This window comes from Phyllobates terribilis, unplaced genomic scaffold, assembly GCF_046119375.1.
Source record: "Phyllobates terribilis strain yellow unplaced genomic scaffold, ASM4611937v1 Scaffold_5__5_contigs__length_657084704, whole genome shotgun sequence".
In the NCBI taxonomy this organism is placed as follows: Eukaryota; Metazoa; Chordata; class Amphibia; order Anura; family Dendrobatidae; genus Phyllobates; species Phyllobates terribilis.
Window position 1 is genome coordinate 9814070 of NW_027362765.1, and position 22707 is coordinate 9836776.

Sequence of the window (22707 nt, forward strand, 5' to 3'; positions counted from 1 at the left end):
GAACAGTGCCAACAGTGAAACATGAAAAGCCGGCAATTCATCAGCGGCATACACCGGTACCCGACAATTTAGAACCGAAAGAATAGAGCTTCACACATAGATTAGATAGATAGAAACATGTCAGTCACACATATAAGAAGCACAGTGACAGTGTTGCTTACTGTACTTGTCATTTAGTGTAAAGGATTTATCAAAAAAAATAATAGTGTTTTCATGCACCGTCTCTTTAAAAAAGCCGGCCGGCAATTCAGCAGCGGTACCTGACAATTTATAACAGACAGAATAGAGCTTCACACATAGATTAGATAGATAGAAACATGTCAGTCACATATATATGAAGTACAGTGACAGTGTTGATTACTGTACTTGTCATTTAGAGTAAAGGATTTATTAAAAAAAATAAGTGTTTTCATGCACCGTCTCTTTAAAAAAGCCAGCCGGCAATTCAGCATCTGTACCCGACAATTTAGAATAGAAGGAATAGAGAATCACACATAGATTAGATAGATAGAAACATGTCAGTCACATATATATGAAGTACAGTGACAGTGTTGCTTACTGTACTTGTCATTTAGTGTAAAGGATTTATTAAAAAAAAATAATAGTGTTTTCATGCACTGTCTCTTTAAAAAAGCCGGCCGGCAATTCAGCATCTGTACCCGACAATTTAGAATAGAAGGAATAGAGAATCACACATGGATTAGATAGATAGAAACATGTCAGTCACATATATATGAAGTACAGTGACAGTGTTGCTTACTGTACTTGTCATTTAGTGTAAAGGATTTATTTAAAAAAAATTGGCGTGGGGTTCCCCATAATTTTAGGCTCTAGCGGAGGTTAACCAGACGGCTGGGGCAGATGTTTGAAGCCTGGGAAGGGGGTAATACCCACGGAGCTTCCCAGGCTACTAATATCAGCCCCCAGCGGAATACCTAGCCTTTACTAGCTATTAAAATGGGGGACCCCCCAAAAAAATGACGTGGGGTCCCCCCTATTTTAATAGCTAGCAAAGGCTAGGCAGACAGCTGGGGGCTGATATTAATAGCCCAGGAAGGGTTCCATGAATATTGGCCCCCTCCCAGGCTAGAAACACCAGCCGTCAGCCGCCCAAGAAATGGCGCATCCTTAGGATGCGCCAATTCTGGCACTTAGCCTCGCTCTTCCCACTGCCCTGTAGCGGTGGCAGTGGGGTAATAGGGTTGGGGTTGATGTCAGCTTATAATGCCAGCTGACATCAAGCCCAGGTTAGTAATGGAGAGGCGTCTATAAGACACCCCCATTACTAACCCCATAGTCAAAGTTAAAAGAAAACACAAACACCCAGAATAAAGTCCTTTAATTGAAATAAAGACACATTCCTTTATTGTTCTAAATTAAACCATACTTACCATCACGCCCATTCCAGCTGAAGCCAACGATCTCCTGCAATAAAAGAAAAATAATAAAGCAACCTCATCCTTACCTTTCCATGGTTCCCACGACAGCTTCAGCTCTGCTACATCGAGATAACAGGCTGGACCGCAGCAGAACGCTGCCATCCAGCCTGTCATCCCGCAGACACTGAGAAGCGCAGGCATGCTTGCGCTCTGCAGTGTCTGGCTGTGACGGCATAAAGATGAGACGAGTTCATGTCCAATGAACTCGGCGCACCTCATGCACGTCACTGACAGCGTGGGAGAATTCTCACGCTGTAGCGCTGAGTGCAGGAGAATTTTCCCACGCTGTCAGTGACGTGCATGAGGTGAGCTGAGATCATTGGACATGAATGAGCTCACCTCATGCACGTCACTGACAGCGTGGGAAAATTCTCCTGCACTCAGCGCTTCAGCGTGAGAATTTTCCCACGCTGTCAGTGACGTGCATGAGGTGAGCTCATTCATGTCCAATGAACTCAGCTGACCTCATGTACGTCACTGACAGCGTGGGAGAATTTTCACGCTGAAGTGCTGAGTGCAGGAGAATTCTCCCACGCTGACGTGCATGAGGTGCGCCGAGTTCATTGGACATGAACTTGTCTCATCTTTATGCCGTCACAGCGAGACACTGAGGAGCGCAAGCATGCCTGCGCTTCTCAGTGTCCGCGGGATGACAGGCTGGATGGCAGCGTTCTGCTGCGGTCCAGCCTGTCATCTCGATGTAGCAGAGCTGAAGCTGTCGTGGGAACCATGGAAAGGTAAGGATGAGGTTGCTTTATTATTTTACTTTTATTGCAGAAGACATTGGCTTCAGCTGGAATGGGCGTGACGGTAAGTATGGTTTAATTTAGAACAATAAAGAATTGTGTGTTTATTTCAATTAAAGGACTTTATTCTGGGTGTTGTGTTTTTTTAAATACTTTACTAGAAATTCATGGTGGTCATGTCTAATATTGGCGTGACCCCATGAATTTCGGGCTTAGGGCCAGCTGATAATGCCAAGCTGGCCTTAACCCCTTTATTACCCAGTGAGCCACCGCACCAGGGCCCTGGATGAGTTGGGTACAGTGCCAGAAGATGGCGCTTCTATGAACGCGCCATTTTCTGGGGCGGCTGCGGACTGCAATTTGCAGCGGGTGGGGCCCAGAAAGCTTGGGCCTCCCTGCGCTGCGGATTCCAGCTCCCAGCTGCCTAGTTGTACCTGGCTGGGCACAAAAATAGGGCGAAGCCCCACGCATTTTTTTTTTAAATTATTTCATGAAATTCATGGAATAATTAAGAAAAAAAGGGCTTCCCTATATTGTTGTGTCTGGCCAGGTACAAATAGGCAGCTGGTGGTTGGGGGCAGCCCGTTCCTGCCTGCTGTACCTGACTGGACACAAATATAGGGCGAAGCCCCACGTCAATTTTTTTTAAATTATTTCAGGAAATTCATGAAATAATGAAAAAAAAATTGATGTGGGGCTTCGCCCTATATTTGTGTCCAGTCAGGTACAGCAGGCAGGAACGGGCTGCTCCCAACCACCAGCTGCCTATTTGTACCTAGCCGGACACTACAATATAGGGAAGCCCTTTTTTTCTTAATTATTCCATGAATTTCATGAATTTAAAAAAAAAATACGTGGAGCTTCGCCCTATTTTTGTGTCCAGCCAGGTACAACTAGGCAGCTGGGGGCTGGAATCTGCAGCGCAGGGAGGCCCAAGCTTTCTGGGCCCCACCCGCTGCAAATTGCAGTCCGCAGCCGCCCCGGAAAATGGCGCGTTCATAGAAGCGCCATCTTCTGGCGCTGTACCCAACTCATCCAGGGCCCTGGTGCGGTGGCTCACTGGGTAATAAAGGGGTTAAGGCCAGCTTGGCATTATCAGCTGGCCCTAAGCCCAAAATTCATGGGGTCACGCCAATATTAGACATGACCACCATGAATTTCTAGTAAAGTATTTAAAAAAAACACAAACACCCAGAAAAAAGTCCTTTAATTGAAATAAACACACAATTCTTTATTGTTCTAAATTAAACCATACTTACCGCCACGCCCATTCCAGCTGAAGCCAATGATCTCCTGCAATAAAAGTAAAATAATAAAGCAACATCATCCTTACCTTTCCATGGCTCCCACGACAGCTTCAGCTCTGCTACATCGAGATGACAGGCTGGACCGCAGCAGAACGCTGCCATCCAGCCTGTCATCCCGCAGACACTGAGATGCGCAGGCATGCTTGCGCTACTCAGTGTCTGGCTGTGACGGCATCCAGATGAGCCGAGGTCATGTCCAATGAACTCGGCTCACCTCATGCACGTCACTGACAGCGTGGGAAAATTCTCACGCTGAAGCGCTGAGTGCAGGAGAATTTTCCCACGCTGTCAGTGACGTACATGAGGTGAGCCGAGTTCATTGTCGGCTCATCTGGATGCCGTCACAGTCAGACACTGAGGAGCGCAAGCATGCCTGCGCTTCTCAGTGTGTGCGGCATGGCAAGCTGGATGGCAGCGTTCTGCTGCGGTCCAGCCTGTCATCTCGATGTAGCAGAGCTGAAGCTGTCCTGGGAACCATGGAAAGGTAAGGATGAGGTTGCTTTATTATTTTTCTTTTATTGCAGGAGATCGTTGGCTTCAGCTGGAATGGGCGTGATGGTAAGTATGGTTTAATTCAGAACAATAAAGAATTGTCTTTATTTCAATTAAAGGACTTTATTCTGGGTGTTTGTGTTTTTTTTTTAACTTTGACTATGGGGTTAGTAATGGGGGTGTCTTATAGACGCCTCTCCATTACTAACCTGGGCTTGATGTCAGCTGGCATTATAAGCTGACATCAACCCCAACCCTATTACCCCCTGCCACCGCACCAGGGCAGCGTGGAAGAGCGAGGCTAAGTGCCAGAATTGGCGCATCCTATGGATGCGCCATTTCTGGGGCGGCTGACGGCTGGTGTTTCTAGCCTGGGAGGGGGCCAATATTCATGGCTCCCTTCCTGGGCTATTAATATCAGCCCCCAGCTGTCTGCCTAGCCTTTGCTAGCTATTAAATTAGGGGGGACCCCACGTCATTTTTTGGGGGGGGGTCCCCCATTTTAATAGCTAGTAAAGGCTAGGTATTCAGCTGGGGGCTGATATTAGTAGCCTGGGAAGCTCCGTGGGTATTACCCCCTTCCCAGGCTTCAAACATCTGCCCCAGCTGTCTGCTTAACCTCCGCTAGAGACTAAAATTACGGAGAGCCCCACGCCAATTTTTTTTAATAATAAATCCTTTATTTTAATACTAAATGACAAGTACAGTAACCAACACTATCACTGTACTTATTATATATGTGACTGACATGTTTCTATCTATCTAATCTATGTGTGAAGCTCTATTCTGTCTGTTATAAATTGTCGGGTACAGATGCTGAATTGCCGGCCGGCTTTTTTAAAGAGACGGTGCATGAAAACACTATTATATTTTTTAATAAATCCTTTACACTAAATGACAAGTACAGTAAGCAACACTGTCACTGTACTTCGTATATATGTGGCTGACATGTTTCTATCTATCTAATCTATGTGTGATTCTCTATTCCTTCTATTCTAAATTGTCAGGTACCGCTGCTGAATTGCCGGCCGGCTTTTTTAAAGAGACGGTGCATGAAAACACTATTATATTTTTTAATAAATCCTTTACACTAAATGACAAGTACAGTAAGCAACACTGTCACTGTACTTCATATATATGTGACTGACATGTTTCTATCTATCTAATCTATGTGTGATGCTCTATTCCTTCATGTCTAAATTGTCGGGTACCGGTGTATGCCGCTGCTGAATTGCCGGCCGGCTTTTTTAAAGAAAGCGTCTTCTGAGCAGTTTGTGAGCTTTTGGACACCTTTGAAGGTGTTTTCTATGTGTTCCTATGTGTTTTTGTTTGCCTGCCATTGGTTTTAACGGTGTTTGACGGTGTTCTAAGGTGTTCGACGAACCGAACCCGAACACTACGGGGGTGGCTCAACACTAATGAGGAGGCAGTAGAAGTCCTTCGTCCAGGCTCATCGAAGACCTTCCGGAAGGCAGTGAGGAAAGCCGGAAGATCTGACACCAGGGGATCCCCCCTCTCCCATAAAGGGTTTAGCCATGCCAATGCTTCCCCGGTGAGGTGAGACATGATGAACGCCACCTTGGCCCGGTCGGAGGGAAACTGATGTGCCAGGAGTTTAAAGTGCAGCGTGCACTGGTTCAGAAAATCCCGACATAAGACTGGGTCACCCCGAAAACGAGGCGCAGAGAGCCGGGGTCCAGAGCTAGATGCCATGGCACCAGTAGGCTGAGGCGCCGCCAGAGCGGGTGCCGCTCGGCTCGAGGCGGACACAGGTGGGACGGACAGCGTGTCCAGGCAGGAGTTGACAGACCGCAGTGTAATGCAGCGACTTGCTGGCATTACGGTAATGGTCCAGGATGTGTTTTACCTGACCATGTACCTTCCCCCTCAGGTGACTGGTCACATGACTGTGACATAGCACAGGTCCTGCGCGCACAGAATGTCTGTCTGATCACATGACTGTGACATCAGCAAGGTCCTGTCAGTATGTGTGTGTGTGTGTGTGTGTGTGCACGGGATGCATATATAAACCCTGATTGATGGGAGACAGGTGTGTTCGGTGTGAGGCGTGAGGCCTGTGCTCCGTGTGTGTGGGACACCGTTTGTGAGAGGCCTAGTGAGGCCGAGTGAAGCCTGGTGCCTGAAAGGCAAAGCCTGGATCCTGTGTGGATGCTAGTGGCCTTGGAAGGCAGAGGTTTGCGGAAGAGTCCTGAAAGGCGCAGGCTGGATGTGAGTGAAGACATACCAGTAGCCTTTGAGGAACGACTGCTGGAGACCCCTACCTGGGAAGCCGCAAAGCCACAGTGGTGGCGGAGTAATGGACTGAGACAGCTAAACCCGGCAAAGGTAATACCCTGTGTTATATGGACATTGCTATGGACATTGCTATCTGATTACCTTGCTGAAGGCTGTACCTGGAGCAAGTGGGCCGGTCTGCCACTTGGCTCATGAACATTATATGTATATGTGTGTCGGCGTGCCACTGAGTTGGACCCGGTGAACTGTGGTTTATGAAATGCAATAAACTGCAGCATTGTGAAATACCGGAAGGACATTGCTGGTGTGCTTTGATTTACCCGGTGCAGCGAGTATCCCCCATTATGATGTCTAGCGCTGCCTTACAGCAGGTAGGTCAGGATGGTTTCCTGTTGTGATCTCTAACGAGAAACCTCCTGGTACAGGTCAGCAAGCGAAGGAGCCTGGGGGCCACCGGGTTCCATGGCCCATGCAAACCCGGGAGGGAGCGCGCACGCGCGCCCTAAGCACAGAGACTGGGAAGCTGCGTGCACCAGCAGCAGCTGCAGGGAGGCCGGAAGACGCTGGAGCAGGACCGCGGCGGTAAGGGGGACGGCGTCTCTGCCTGGCAGGGGGCAGAGACTCCGATGCTACATGAGGGCGCTACAATATATGGGGGCACTACACTGTATGGGGGCACAATGTGTGGGCATTAAACTGGCAGATTTGCAATTCTCCAGAAAAAGCCTGACGTGGATGTTACAAAATAGTCACTGTAGCTGTAGATGAATTCATTGAGAGGTGCAATTTCTACAATGGGGTCACTTTTGGTGTTTTTCTGCTGTTCTGACACATTCAGGGCTCTGCAAATGTCGCCCGCAAACTATTCTAGCAAAATCTGTGCTCCAAAAGCCAAATAGTGCTCCTTCCTTCTCAGCCCTGACGTGTGGCCTAAAAGCAATTTCTGATGACATATGGGGCTCACCGTGTTCGGAAGAAATTGTGCGATAAATTATGGGGTCCATTTTCACCTATGTGTACCTGAAAATTTGCAGCAAATACAATAATTATATTTTTACCACTAAAATGTCATTTCTATGTTTCAGTGTTATTAAATTCTGTGAGGCACCTATGAGTTCAAAACACTCACTACACCCCTAGATTAATTCCTTAGGCAGTAAATTTTCAAATATGTGGTCACCTCAGGGGGTTTCTGCTGCTTTCGCATGTCAGGGGCTGTCCAAATGCGACGTGGCATTCACAATTTATTCCAGATAAATAGCACTTTTTCCTTTCCTAGCCCTGCCATGTGCCCAAACAGAAGTTTTTGACCACATATACGGTATCATCACGTTCAGAATAAATTATGTAACAGATTATGGGATCCATTTTCAACTATTATCCATCGTGAAAATTACAGATTTGGGGCTAAAACAATATTTTCGTGAAAAAAATTAAAATTTTCCATATGACGACCTAATGTTATCAAATTATGTGTAGTACCTGTGTGTTCAAAATGCTCACTGTACCCATGGATAAAATCCTTGAGGGGTGTAGTTTCCAAAATGGGGTCACTTGTTGGGCTTTTCCACTGTTTAGGCACATCAGGGGCTCTCCAAACGTGAAATGACACCCGCAGACTATTCCATCAAAGTCTGCATTCCAAAACATCACTCCTTCCTTTCTGAGCCCTGCCATGCGCCCAAACAATAGTTTTCCTCTATATAGGGGGTATCAGCGTACTCAAGAGATTGAACAACAAATTTTAGGCTTCAATTTCTTCTGTTACCTTTTGTGAAAACAAAGAAATTTGGGGCTAAAATTACATTTTTGTTGAAAAAGTTGAATTTTTTATCTTCACTGCTCTACGCTCTAAACTTCTGTGAAGCACCTGGGGGTTCAATGTGATCACCACATATCTAGATACATTCCATGAGGGGTGTAGTTTCCAAAATGGGGGGACTTATGGGGGGTTTCCACTATTTTTAGGCACATCAAGGGCTCTCCAAACGCAACATGGTGTCCGGTCTTATTTCCAGCCATTTTTGCTTTCAAAAAGTTAAACAATGCTCCTTCCCATCCGAACCCTGCCGTGCGTTTAAACAGTGGTTTTCCCCCACATATAGGATATCTGCATGCTCAGCAGAAATTGCACAACACATTTTGTGGTCCATTTTCTATTATTAGCCTTGTGAAAATAAAAAAAATTTGGGTCTGAAGTAAAATTTATGTGAAAAAAGTAAAATGTTTATTTTTTCCTTCCACGTTGCTTCAGTTCCTGTGAAGCATGTGACAAAACTCTTTTAAGGGCATAAGAATTCAAAGTTTGAAAATTGCAAAATTTTCACCAAATTTCCATTTTTTTACAAGTAAATGTAAGTCATATCGAATAAATTTGACCACTATCTTGAAGTACAATATGTCACTAAAAACAATCTTTGAATTAGTAGGATCCGTTGAAGCGTTCCAGAGATATTGCCTCATAAAGTGACACTGGTCAGAATTGTAAAATTTGGCTTGGTCAATAAGGTCAAAATTGGCTCTAAGGGGTTAAACAACTCTCTTTCGTGCGATCATACAACATACAAGCCTCTGCTTGCTCAGATAATGCACTGTACTACTGTAGTGCCGTGTATTATCACTGCCTGTCAGTGTAATACAAACGGCCCCATAAACATGAGATAAGTGTTGGCTGAACGGTCATTTGGCAGACGGCTATCTCTCCTGACTCCCCCATACACACACATATTCCAGCTTTCCTGTGATCTGTATGAGAGTCACCTCCAGACTCCTCTAGCGGAGGATTATCTACAGGAAGAACAAACTGATTAGCCTCTGAAATTCAAGATGCCAGATCCTACTCTGCCCTGACATTATCTGTCGGGAGGCCCCCAAATACATTATATAATCAACCAAACCCCCGAAATCAGTGCTTTCATTCAACCTCAGTCTAATGTGCTTATATTTGACCACATACATTAAATGGGTACTGCCAAATTACATAGACATCCAAAAAGACAGAGCGTATATAAACCCAATAGAGTAAAACGTAAATTTTTATTAATAGAACTTTACAAAGACAAAAATATATTAAAATTCAAGAGGAGGGGATACAAGACGGAGTGACACCTCACCCAGTATAAATTAGAAATGGTACCCCTGTGTATGTCACAATTACAAAAATTTCTGTGATATAAAAATAATAAATAATTATATTGTAGCCACGAAGTGGATAGTATATAACATGTGGTTCTATTACAACATATTCCTAGTGCAATGAAATATATAAAAATTAATCAGACCAACAATGGTACCAGTTCAATAGATCATGCACTACTAAAGTAGTTTAAGTAACAAAAAAAACAGAATTAAATCTATAAGGAATATTTATATATTAATAAGTAAATGCTTATAATACAGCATATAAATAAATGCATAAAGTGCCTTGCGTGCAATAGACATACCAGCTAAAAAGCTGAAGGGGTTAAAAGAACTACCATATAAATATATAAGAGCATAGATACATGTATAGGATTAGTACCTAGGAGAGTCGCAGCCACTGAGTAGGCGGAAGCCCCGACGCACGTTTTGCACCTGCTTCTTCCTGGGGGCGTGTGTTTTAGTCTAATGTGTTTGGAGGCGTGTTAATGTGTTAATAGACTTTCGTATATTGCAGGCCCAGACACCATTATTAGGCATTTAAGTATCGTAGTAACTAGGCAGCCCTATACTATTGAGCACTTGGGGGAGGAGGGGCATTGAGCTGAACTCTGTCAAACATTCTTAGATGCCATGTTTGCATTTGAGAGCATCAGTGGTTAAACTGCCAGGGTTGGTGTAGCAGCCGTACCTGTGCCATCCGTGCGGTGTACATCTGTTCTGGTGCTCAAAAGACTTAATTTCTTTTAAAACAAATGTTTAACGTGTGTCTTGTGCTTTTTTGCATGTTTTTTTCTTATTACAAGAATTGGAAATGTATGTGAAAAAGGAGATGATACCAATGGGATTAAGGCTAAAAAAAATGGCCACAGCCCTGTATGATGAGACATTTCAAACAGTGGAACTGCATCCTTAGCGATTGTTCATTGAAGTTGATGGGTTAATCCTGAAATATGAGGAGCTGGAACTTACTTTTTATTTCTGTTTTAGTTTTTGTATCCAATCCTCATTGGAAAAATTTGTGCACAACAAGGATTTCACTAGCCATAATGACAAACTGAAAGCTAATTTAGCGAAGATGGGAGATTTTATTATGAACATCCAAAAATACATCTACTAGCATGGCAAAAAACAGAGGAAGGGGGGCCACAAACAGAAGCGGAAACAGATATACCACCCGGAACAGAAACCACCGCTATTAGAGCTATCGATTTTGGAATTTGTCCAGTTTTGTGTTATCAGAGGAACAATTATCACTTTTAGCGAAAGGCCTAAGTTTTGCCCCTACCAATGAGTTTGATGTATTAGAGCAATTTTGGCTGTTAATAGACTGGCGCGAACCCTTACTGTGAAATGTCATTTTGATAGCTCTGATAATGATGTTGAAAAGATTACTGATGTTGCAACAGTTAATTCTGATATTACTCCTAACAAATCTTTTTCAGAACAAAAGGTGTTATTACAATTGAAATCATTGGAGAGGGTATCTATGAAGTCTGATACCTCTCTGAATAGTCTGTTTCATAGGGGAAATCCATCCTTTAATCCACTTCAGTCACGTCCCATGGTTTTAGATCAGTTTCAGGATCTTATTGAAAAGGATTTGGTTTCTCTAAAAAAAATGAAATCACTTATAAGGGAAATAAAAATAACAATCTAACTAGAAAAGAAAAAATTTCCCTGAGGGAACTCAAAACTAATATGGATTTGACAGTGCGTCAAGCAGACAAGTGGGGCACAATAGTGGTATTACATTCTATTTAGCTCAAGCTCAATTTGATTGATTTAAGAAACAAGAAACACGGATGTGTATTTGGAACTAACCAGAGACCCCACCAATGATTTCAATATGGAATTATATATATTGCTACAAGAAGGTTTGAGTACAGGAGCCTTGGATAAAAAAACTGGCAGAACAACTCTATGTGGAACAACCTTTCATACCTACAGTACAGACCAAAAGTTTGGACACACCTTCTCATTTAAAGATTTTTCTGTATTTTCATGACTATGAAAATTGTACATTCACACTGAAGGCATCAAAACTATGAATTAGCACATGTGGAATTATATACTTAACAAAAAAGTGTGAAACAACTGAAAATATGTCTTATATTCTAGGTTCTTCAAAGTAGCTGCCTTTTGCTTTGATGACTGCTTTGCACACTCTTGGCATTCTCTTGATGAGCTTCAAGAGGTAGTCACCGGAAATAGTTTTCACTTCACAGGTGTGCCCTGTCAGGTTTAATAAGTGGGATTTCTTGCCTTATAAATGGGGTTGGGACCATCAGTTGTGTTGTGCAGAAGTCTGGTGGATACACAGCTGATAGTCCTACTGAATAGACTGTTAGAATTTGTATTATGGCAAGAAAAAAGCAGCTAAGTAAAGAAAAACGAGTGGCCATCATTACTTTAAGAAATTAAGGTCAGTCAGTCCGAAAAATTGGGCAAACTTTGAAAGTGTCCCCAAGTGCAGTTGCAAAAAACATCAAGCGCTACAAAGAAACTGGCTCACATGAGGACCACCCCAGGAAAGGAAGACCAAGAGTCACCTCTGCTTCTGAGGATAAGTTTATCCGAGTCACCAGCCTCAGAAATCGCAGGTTAACAGCAGCTCAGATTAGAGACCAAGTCAATGCCACACAGAGTTCTAGCAGCAGACACATCTCTACAACAACTGTTAAGAGGAGACTTTGTGCAGCAGGCCTTCATGGTAAAATAGCTGCTAGGAAACCACTGCTAAGGACAGGCAACAAGCAGAAGAGACTTGTTTGGGCTAAAGAACACAAGGAATGGACATTAGACCAGTGGAAATCTGTGCTTTATTCTGATGAGTCCAAATTTGAGATCTTTGGTTCCAACCACGGTGTCTTTGTACGACGCTGAAAAGATGAACGGATGGACTCTACATGCCTGGTTCCGACCGTGAAGCATGAAGCAGGAGGTGTGATGGTGTGGGGGGGCTTTGCTGGTGACACTGTTGGGGATTTATTCAAAATTGAAGGCATACTGAGCCAGCATGGCTACCACAGCATCTTGCAGCGCCATGCTATTCCGTCCGGTTTGCGTTTAGTTGGACCATCATTTATTTTTCAACAGGACAATGACCCCAAACACACCTCCAGGCTGTGTAAGGGCTATTTGACCAAGAAGGAGAGTGATGGGGTGCTACGCCAGATGACCTGGCCTCCACAGTCACCAGACCTGAACCCAATCGAGATGGTTTGGGGTGAGCTGGACCGCAGAGTGAAGGCAAAAGGGCCAACAAGTGCTAAGCATCTCTGGGAACTCTTTCAAGATTGTTGGAAGACCATTTCCGGTGACTACCTCTTGAAGCTCATGAAGAGAATGCCAAGAGTGTGCAAAGCAGTCATCAAAGCAAAAGGTGGCTACTTTGAAGAACCTAGAATATAAGACATATTTTCAGTTGTTTCACACTTTTTTGTTAAGTATATAATTCCACATGTGTTAATTCATAGTTTTGATGCCTTTAGTGTGAATGTACAATTTTCATAGTCATGAAAATACAGAAAAATCTTTAAATGAGAAGGTGTGTCCAAACTTTTGGTCTGTACTGTATATATCATTAATTTCCTAAGATCCACAAAAACATATTTCCACCACCACTCAGACCAATAGTAGCGGGCTTAGGTTCTATGGGAGAGAGACTGGGTGTGTGGATAGATTTCTATCTTCAACCACTAGTGCATGAAATTCCCAGCTACATTAGGGACTCTAAATTTGTGGGTACTGTATTTGAAGATTTTCCTATAGCAAGAAAATTATCACTGGCTATCATGCGATGTTATACACACGTGGTCAAAATTGTTGGTACCCCTCGTTTAATGAAAGAAAAACCCACAATGGTCACAGAAATAACTTGAATTTGACAAAAGTAATAATAAATGAAAAATCTATGAAAATGAAGCCTGGAGGCCTGGACAGAAAATATGGTATCCCTGAAAATAATGTGACAAAAGGGACATGTTAAATCAAGTTGTGTCCACTAATTAGCATCACAGGTGTCTACAATCTTGTAATCAGTCAGTGGGCCTGTATATAGGGCTACAGATACTCACTGTGCTGTTTGCTGACATGGTGTGCACTACACTCAACATGGACTAGAGAAAGCAAAGGAAAGAGTTGACAAGCAAAGGAAAATTGATGACAAATCAAAGAGACGGATAATACAAATGGTAACAAAAGAGCCCAGGATAACTTTTAAAAAGAGATTAAAGGTGAACTTCAAGCTCAAGGAACATCAGTGTCAGATCGGACCATCCGTCGTTGTTTGATCCAAAGTGGACTTCATGGGAGACAATCAAGGAGGACACCATTGTTGGGAAAAAAAAAATCATAAAAAAGCCAGACTGGAATTTGCCAAACTACATGTTGACAAGCCACAAAGCCTCTGGGAGAATGTCCTATGGACAGATGAGACAAAAATGGAAGTTTTTGGCAAGGCACATCAGCTCTATGTTCATAGACGGAAAAATGAAGCATATCAAGAAAAGATCACTGTCCCTACTGTGAAACATGAAGGAGGCTCTTTTATGTTCTGGGGCTGCTTTGCTGCATCTGGCACAGGGTGTCTTGAATCTGTGCAGGGTACAATGATATCTCAAGACTATCAAGGGATTCTAGAGAGAAATGTGCTGCCCAGTGACAGAAAGCTTGGTCTCAGTCGCAGGTTATGGGTCTTGCAACAGGATAATGACCCAAAATACACAGCTAAAAACACCCAAGAATGGCTAAGAGGAAAACATTGGACTGTTCTGAAGTGGCCTTCTATGAGCCCTGACCTAAATCCTGTTGAGCATCTTTGGAAAGAGCTGAAACATGGCGTCTGGAAAAGGCAATCTTCATACACGGGACAACTGGAGCAGTTTGCTCATGAGTAGTGGGCCAAAATACCTGTCGAAAGGTGCTGGAGTCTCATTGACAGTTACAGAAATCTTTTGATTGCAGTGATTGCCTCAAAAGGCTGTTCAACAAACTATTAAGTTAAGAGTACCATCATTTCTGTCCAGGCATATTTCATGAGTTTAAATTTTTTTTAAATTCTGTGGAAGCACGGTTGAAAAGCAATGGCTGACTTTTATTTGTTAATTTTCAGAGATTTTTAATTTATTACTTTTGTCAGATTCAAGTTATTTCTGTGACCACTGTGGGTTTTTCTTTCATTAACCCCTTCATGACTGGTCAATATGGCCATGTGAGGGCTTATTTTTTGGGGGACGAGTTGTACATTTAAACTTCATTACTAGTTTGACCCTATCGTGTACTGGAAAACGGGGAAAAAAATTCCAAGTGCGGTGAAATTGCAAAAAAAATGCAATTCCACAATTGTGTTTTTTTTTTTTTCCACGTTCACTAAATGCTAAAACTGACCTGCCATTATTATTCCCCAGGTCATTATGAGTTTGTAGACACTAAACATGTATAGGTTCTTTTTATTTAAGTGGTGAAAAAAAATTCCCAAAAAAATGGCGTAATTTTCTGAGACCCGTAGCATCTCCATTTTTCGGGATCTGGGGCCGGGCGAGGGCTTATTTTTTGCCTGACGTTTTTATTGATACCATTTTGGGGTCGATCCGATGTTTTGATCGCCCATAATTGCATTTTATTGCAATGTTGCAGCTACCAAAAAAGCATAATTCTGGTGGTTGGAATTTTTTTCTTGTTATGCCGTTTACCGATCGGATTAATTATTTTTTTGTATTGATAGATCGGGCGATTCTGAACGCGGCGATACCAAATGTGTGTGTGGGGTTTATTTTTTATTATTTTATTTTGAATGGGGCAAAAGGGGGGTGATTTAAACTTTTATACTTTTAATTTTTTTTTATATTTTTAAAAACTTTTTTTTTACACTTTTTGCTTGCTTCTATAGTCTCCATAGGAGACTAGAAGCAGCAACTGTCTTATTGCCTCTGCTACATAGAGGCGATGAGCAGATCCCCTTTATGTAGCAGAAATGCTCCTGTGCTATTAGCGCTGACCAATAGGTGGCGCTCATAGCAATCTTTTCATGACAACCACTGGGGTCTGCTGCAGACCCCAGGTTGCCATGCCCACCCATCAGTGACCCGCGATCACATGACGGGGTCACTGATGGGCGGGGTAAGTGACACACTTCCGGCGCGGCCCTGTTAAATGCCGCTGTCAGAGATTGACAGAGGCGTTTAACTGGTTAACAGCCGCGGGTGGATCGCGATTCCACCCGAGGCTGTTGCAGGCACATGTCAGCTGTAAGAATCTGCTGACATGTGCCCGGTTCAGTGCGAGCTCAGTTCCGAAGCCTGTGCTGAACCGGGGGTGATGGCCTGGGGCGTACTAATATGCCCCAGGCCAGTAAGGGGTTAAACGAGGGGTACTAACAATTTTGACCACATGTGTAACTCTATATTCATCCATACCACACAGTGTAGCATTAACTAGCCTGAGCTATCACTTGGATACCTATAGCACGTATACAGTAGAAATAAAAGATTTCATTATCATGTCAGTTAAATTTCTTCTGCTTTGACAATCAATCGATTTTTTTTTTTTTTACAAAGGAGGGGAGTAAGTATGGGCAGCAAATTTTCACGTCCAATGGGAGGAAACACATTTACCATGAGAGCAATATTTATAGCCCAAAAAATCATATGGTACGGTCGATTTATCGACTACCTCCTCCTGATGAGGGGAGGCACACAGGAGGAGGCGTTGAAATTTGCACAAAATCTCAAAAACAATGATTTCAATTTGAGATTCACACTTTGTTTTGAAACCCCATAAAACACTGTAAATGGAAATTTTGGTATCAAATAACTCCTGTCTTTTGTGGTCTTACAAACAAGCTTTTATTAATGCCTCAAACTTCTAAGTGTGAATCAGACCTGAGATCTAACGTGATAGAAGATGACAGTCCGGTGAAGACGGGAAACATATAGACGGCCGGTGGTGATGAAGTCAGTGACGGACTCTGGACAAATATGTTTATAGAGCCATAGTAGAAGATGAAGATTTCGTCTTCATCATAAAGTAGTTATTTCTCATGTCACATGTAATCAATATCTCCTGCAGTATTGCTAATGCCGATTGCAGTGTCAGTAAATGAGATGAGAATTAGCAATAAGGAAGATGAGTCTATGAAAAAGATATTCTCTTGCAGATTCTGAGGAAGAAACTGCTTGTTGTCTGTGGCCTAAAATATATAGGTTTTATTAGTAGATGTAAAGAAGAAAACTAGATACTGTAAAACCTAAATCTTCTCAAATGTTTCCCTTATTTTCTCCAGTAATTGTATTATTACACAGGGTTTTTATGACTTTACATCTGCTCAACTTCTCATTCAGGTCTCTACAATATCGAATCCTCTCAGTGAATATCTTCTATATAAGAGAATTTTCCTGAATTACGCATCAAAGATGAATGTGGACACAGACAAGATGGCTGAGAAAATATTACACCTCACCCTAGAGATCCTCTTCCGCATTACTGGAGAGGTGAGAGATTCTGATGACGTCACATTACATCATTGTTATCTATGGGAATAACAGATGGACAGAACTGGAGAGGTGAGGACTCTGGAAATGTCTGTAGTGAGATTTATGAATGTGTCTCTCCATAATCAGGATTACACAGTAGTGAAGAAGACCTCTAGTAAGCGCTGTCAGGACCCTTTGTCTGAGGGATGGGGAAGAACCCTGAGCCCAATCACGGAGCTTCCACCTCACCCCCTGATGCATGAGGACATCAATGACCAGAAGATCCTAGATCTCACCTACAAGATGATTGAGCTGCTGACTGGAGAGGTGACACTGCTAGGAATGAGGAATGCTGGGACATTTTATAGTAAAGCTATGAAGGGATCAGGGTGATGACTGTATCATTGTATGTGTCAGGTTCCTATAAGATGTCAGGATGTCGCTGTCTATTTCTCCATGGAGGAGTGGGAGTATTTAGAAGGACACAAAGATCTTTATAAGAAGGTCATGATGGAGGTTCCCCAGCCCCTCACATCACCAGGTAATAGACAGGACTAAATACACACGGCCTATAATTGTCTATATGTAAAGAATGAATTCAGTCCCTGTATGTGCTTCCTCTAGATCTATCCAGTAAGAGGACAACATCAGAGAGATGTCTACGTCCTCTCTTTCCACAAGACTGTAAACAAGAAGATCCCAATATTCCTCAGGATCATCAGGTAGATGGAGAGAAGGTGTCATGAGATCTCTCCTGTGATGTGTATACGGTTGTGAAGGTCTTGTGTTCGGTCTTGTTTTATCCACCAGAATTATATGGTTTATACTTGTATAATGAGAATGGTGGAGATGGCTGGATTAGAGCTGATCATTAGTGATGAGTGAGTGTATTCGTTACTATTCGCACGAATAGTACGGTATTCGGGTTACTTTTTATATTGCTAGTATTTGTGTACTTGCCTCGCTATATTCGAATGTCCCGCCCTGCAGTTTTGGCGCCTTCTTTGCAGCCACTAAACATGCTGGGCTTCTTAGCCAATCACAGTAATGCTTCAGACATCTTGGTTGTGGCATTACTGTGATTGGCTGGCCGCCCAGCTTCATAGGGTCTATTTAAGCCCTGCCGCCGCCATTTTGTGCACATTGTGTCTGGAGCCTGCATTCTATAAGCATAGGAAGAGATTGCTGAGATGTTAGGGAGAGTGTTTAGGCCTCTTGATAAAACAAAAGCCCTTTTAAGGGCTACCTGCAATGTATACTAGTTCTGTGTTTAAAGGAGCCGCTCACTAGCTCCATAATACCATAAAAAAATAGCTCCTTTCAGAGCTGAAGACACACAACAAAGTCAGAGTACAAGGAGGGAGAGATTGTCTGTTCTTCCAGTGTCCATATTAAAACAGCTCTTGTCAGAGGCAAAGCAATATTTTTCCAGCACACACAGAAGTAGCATTTTGTGCTGCCTTTTTTTTTAGCACCGGTCTATTTTCCCTGCTGTTTTAGGGGTCAGAGCCTACCTTCTGTCCATATTAGTCCACTTAAAGTGTTTTGTGCCCTACACAAAGCAGTAGTCCAAACATTTCCTACTGCCTGCAACAAAGCACGCACCAGGCCATTTTAACCACTATTTTGGCTGTGACAGCTAGCTTGACTTGTGCCATCAACATCTGAAATTCTGTCAACAAAACCCAAAATGTCAAAAAAGACTTGTTAAGGGACGTGTCAGTGGTGCGCGAGAAGGCACTCAGTCTGTGTCAGGTCAGAAGAAGCTTGATGCATCCACTATATTCCTGGAAAAATTTCCCGGTCTGGAACGTAAACGTGTGTGGAAACCAAAAGAGCGAGAGCAGATTCTGTCTTGGATAGCAGACAAGGCCTCTAAGCATTTGTCAAGCAGCAACAAATCTTCCACGACCACACAGTCTACTGTGGATACACAGAAGACTGGCGCATCCAATCCTGAAGCTGGTTCTACTTCCTCCAACCATTATCAGTCAACACGAGACATATGACCCCAAGCTTGGCCACTCCGAGGATCTGTTTGGTACGTATCCTTTGGTTGGCTCTGGACCATCACTGTGCTGCATTGAAGAGGGACAAGAGGAGGTGGCGTGCATTGATGCTTATGTATTTGAGGACCTATGGCCAGAAGAAAGACGCTTGGCGGAACATCATTTTTTGTCTCCAGAGGTAGAGGCTGATGATGATGAGACACAGTTGCTATCAGTTCAGCCTACAATGTCAACTGGGAAGGAGGATGAGATGGAAGACTAGGTAGTCGATGATGAGTCCACTGATCCGACCTGGACCGTTGGCATGCATAGCCATGACAGCAACTCAGAGGAAGATGGATATGTAGCATCAACACAGGCACCAAGGGGTCGTGGTTTGCCCAGAGTGAGAACTGGGTCAACTGTTCCCAAGAGCACCCCCGCTGTGCGCCAAGTCAGGGCAAGGGGGCGTTCAGCTACTGTGTGAAATTTTTTTTTCTGAAAGTCCTTCAGAGAAAAACATTTTAGGCTGTAGCATCTGCTATACCAAGTTGAGCAGAGGCCAGGGCAAAGGCAACCTACATGCTCACCATCCAAAGCTCAAGTTCGATGCTTGCAAACCTATTCAGGAGACATAAATACAAAACAAAAGACATCAGCCCACCACCTGGATATAGGAGTACTACCGGACTAAGGCACCCTGAAGGAAAAGACCCTCCAAAGACGGGCCGTCCTCTGGGCAGCCAGTCTTTCATACTCCAGAGAACGTACCTTCACCAGGCCACCTAGGATGTTCCTACAAACTTCATCTGCACTTAGGATTTTACTCTGCGTCGAAACTAAAACTCGTGCGTTCCACGTGAAATACCTGACCGCTACACTTAGTATGAATAAAGTGGTTCGGTCCCTTCTCCCAAGGTCTCCGAACGCCCACCCGGCATAGGACAGAGTAGCCAGCCGTGGCCCACCATTGGAAGCTCCCACCCTGTTGTACACCTCTGTATTAAAGGGACAATGAAGCACGAAGTGCTCCATGCTTTCCAGCATGTTAGCACAAGCCTCACGGGGGGCAATTCCTGTCCTCGTAGCTCCTGTACTTCAAATTGCCCCTTACACACAGCTTACCTTGGAAGCAGCGCCAAGTCAAGTCCCAGTACTTCTTGGGGATCCTGCTGGAATTTAACAAACTCAACCCAACCTCCAGATCCCGACTTGGGCAGTTCTTGAGGACCAATGGACTCTGAAAATGAGAAGGCAAGACCCTCCTATCGAGGAGTTTCCTCGGGAGGGTCCTCACCTCCTACATTCCCAGACCCCACCTGTGGATCATTTTCAGAACTGGGGTAACATAAGCCGGGAGATGCCCATGCAGCGTGCGAAGATCTTTCAATCTTCCCCCTGAAGATTGATGGTTGAAACCATCCCTTGCTGGATAATACCCATGAAGGAGCCCTCTCCTTCCAGAGGTTTGCCACGTTAACTTTCAAGAAGGTGTTCACTAGGAACACGACGGGGTTCACCATATCTAACCACCCTAGTCTCCTCGTGCGGTAAGTGACCTCCCGATTGACTAGGTTCAGTCTATTCCCCCATAACATCTGGAAGAAAAGACTGTAGACCCATGTCCAGAGAGGCTCTAACAAAACACAGACGCTGCCCAGGTAGATTAGCAAGGGGAGCAGGAAAGCTTTGCACAGGCCAACCCTCTTCCTCAGGCTCAAAGACCAACCCTTCCATTGGTCCACTCTTTGGGCGACACCTTTGATTCTGCCTTCCCAGTTTTTCATGGGGTAATCACCCTGGCCGAATTCAGTGCCCAGGACTTTGGCGTGTTCTTGGGGTTCGGGGAGGGTGTCCGGAAGATCAAACCCGGGATCTCCACCTCCCAGCCAGAGACTTTCACACTTATCCTTGTTGACCTTGGACCCGGATGCCTCCGAGTAGCGCTCCACTTCTGACATAACCACCATTGCCTCCTCTTGTGAAGAAACAAAGATGGTGACATAGTCGCGTAGGCCACTACCCTCAAGATAGCCTCCAGCGCAGCCCTGCCCATCCGCACCCCTGCCAACGATCCACAACTGATCCTTCTGAGGAAGGGATCAATTGCAAAAGCATAAAGCAAAGGGCTAAGAGGACAGCCCTGACAGACATCAGATCCTACTCTGAAAGGTTGTCCAAGCCATCCATTTGTTTCAATTGACATCTCTCATGTTAGAGCCATGATTCATGTCAGTCCACTTGGTGCAACAGCGCTCCAAGGTGTGATCACTCCTTTTTAGATGCAGACTAACAAGCATATCTAATTTGATGCAGATGTTAGTTTTGGAAATTAAAATTTACAGGGTGATTCCATATTTTTTTCCTCAGAATTGAGTGATTCCATAATTTTTTCCCTCTGCTTGGTCTGAAAAAAATTACCCCTACTGAGTTCCACATTTTTAATCTTGATTTCTTTTAGTGTTTCTTAAAGCCCTAAAGTTGCAATTTGAATTGACTTTAGTTTTGTGCCATGTCTGTGATCTCCTTTTTTTCAACAACATTAAACAACTGAATGAACATCCTCCGAGCCCGGTGATTCCATAATTTTTGCCAGGGGTTGTACAATGGAATCATTTAAGAGGGCCGTTGTAGATCAGTTGCTGAAAGCATCACCCTCAGATAATGCTGGTGGCAGAGGTACCAGCTCTTTTCAACACCAAGGGATAATGGGGAGAGACACGAACACCAGCTCCAACGGAGGTGGGGGGGGCAATGTGCCCAAATTGGGCAATTTTCAATAAGCCAGCAAACCAGCAAGGGCTATCTGTGCCTATAAAAATGCCCAGGAGGGATAAGTTGCAGAACATGGTCAAGGGTTACTTTAAGTGACCATACGTGTGTCCTTTCTGACCCTTCAGTTCCCTTTAATTATTGGATGTCTACGCTGAACACTTGGCCCAACCTCTCTTTATATGCCTTGGAGGTGCTGGCCTGCCCGGCTGCTAGTGTGGTGTCTGAGCGTGTCTTCAGTTCATTGATAGGTGCACACGCCTCTCCACGGAAAATGCAGACAGACTTACTCTGATTAAATTCAACAAGGACTGGATATCTCCACTGTTTGTAATCCCTCCAGATGACTGCAAGCCAACCTAAATTCTCCAAAAATGCAGATTCATGCTACTGCTGTTAACGTCACCCCCTTCTCATAAAAACAAGATTCCTTTCTTCGTCAACCATGACTCAGCCCATAGGGCTAATTTTTACAAACTATGCACATTGTGCAGTGGACAAACAAGGACAGTATTCCTACTCCCGCCTAACTACTATTTGTGATTGGAGACCCTTGGGATGACGGCTTCCTGTGTCAACCACGACTCAGCCCATTGGGCTAATTTTTACAAACACTATGCACATTGTGCAGTGGACAAATCTGGAATGTACAGTGGTCCTACCAAACTAATATTTGTCATTGGAGGTTGGAGGCCCTTGTCACAGGTTGTGCCACATTGTGACTGAGATGGGGAATACATATTCAATAGAAATGTACTGTCAGTCACCCTATTTGGCAAAAAGCATGCCTGGCTTGTGCCACATGGTGACTGAGATAGGGGATACATATTTAATAGAAATTTACACTGACTGTTGATGACCGACTGATGGCCCTCTGAAAATTTGAATTGAGGGCCACAACTACTACAGTACTCCATCGTAGATAATGTTTGACAAGGGAGGCCCTTGTCAAGGAATCTCCCTGCACTTATGACACAGCCCCCAGGAGTAATTTTTGGAAGTACGATGCACATTCTGCACTGGACCAAGTAGTACAATATCAAGAAGTCTTCTCTTCCTATATAATCTGGGGAATATTGACAATCAAAATTTCG

General features: G+C 43.8%; 1 protein-coding gene across 2 annotated transcripts in view; it reads left to right on the top strand.

The window, feature by feature from the left end:
• The window catches only part of LOC141270497 (uncharacterized), a 59129-nt gene that overhangs the window by 21136 nt on the left and 15286 nt on the right, over positions 1 to 22707 (top strand). For both annotated transcript variants that reach the window (XM_073680502.1, XM_073680503.1), the window contains exons 7-10: positions 16722 to 16871; positions 17001 to 17180; positions 17271 to 17394; positions 17478 to 17575. In XM_073680502.1, coding sequence (XP_073536603.1) covers positions 16722 to 16871; positions 17001 to 17180; positions 17271 to 17394; positions 17478 to 17575 — 552 coding nt within the window. The remainder of the gene's footprint in view (positions 1 to 16721; positions 16872 to 17000; positions 17181 to 17270; positions 17395 to 17477; positions 17576 to 22707) is intronic.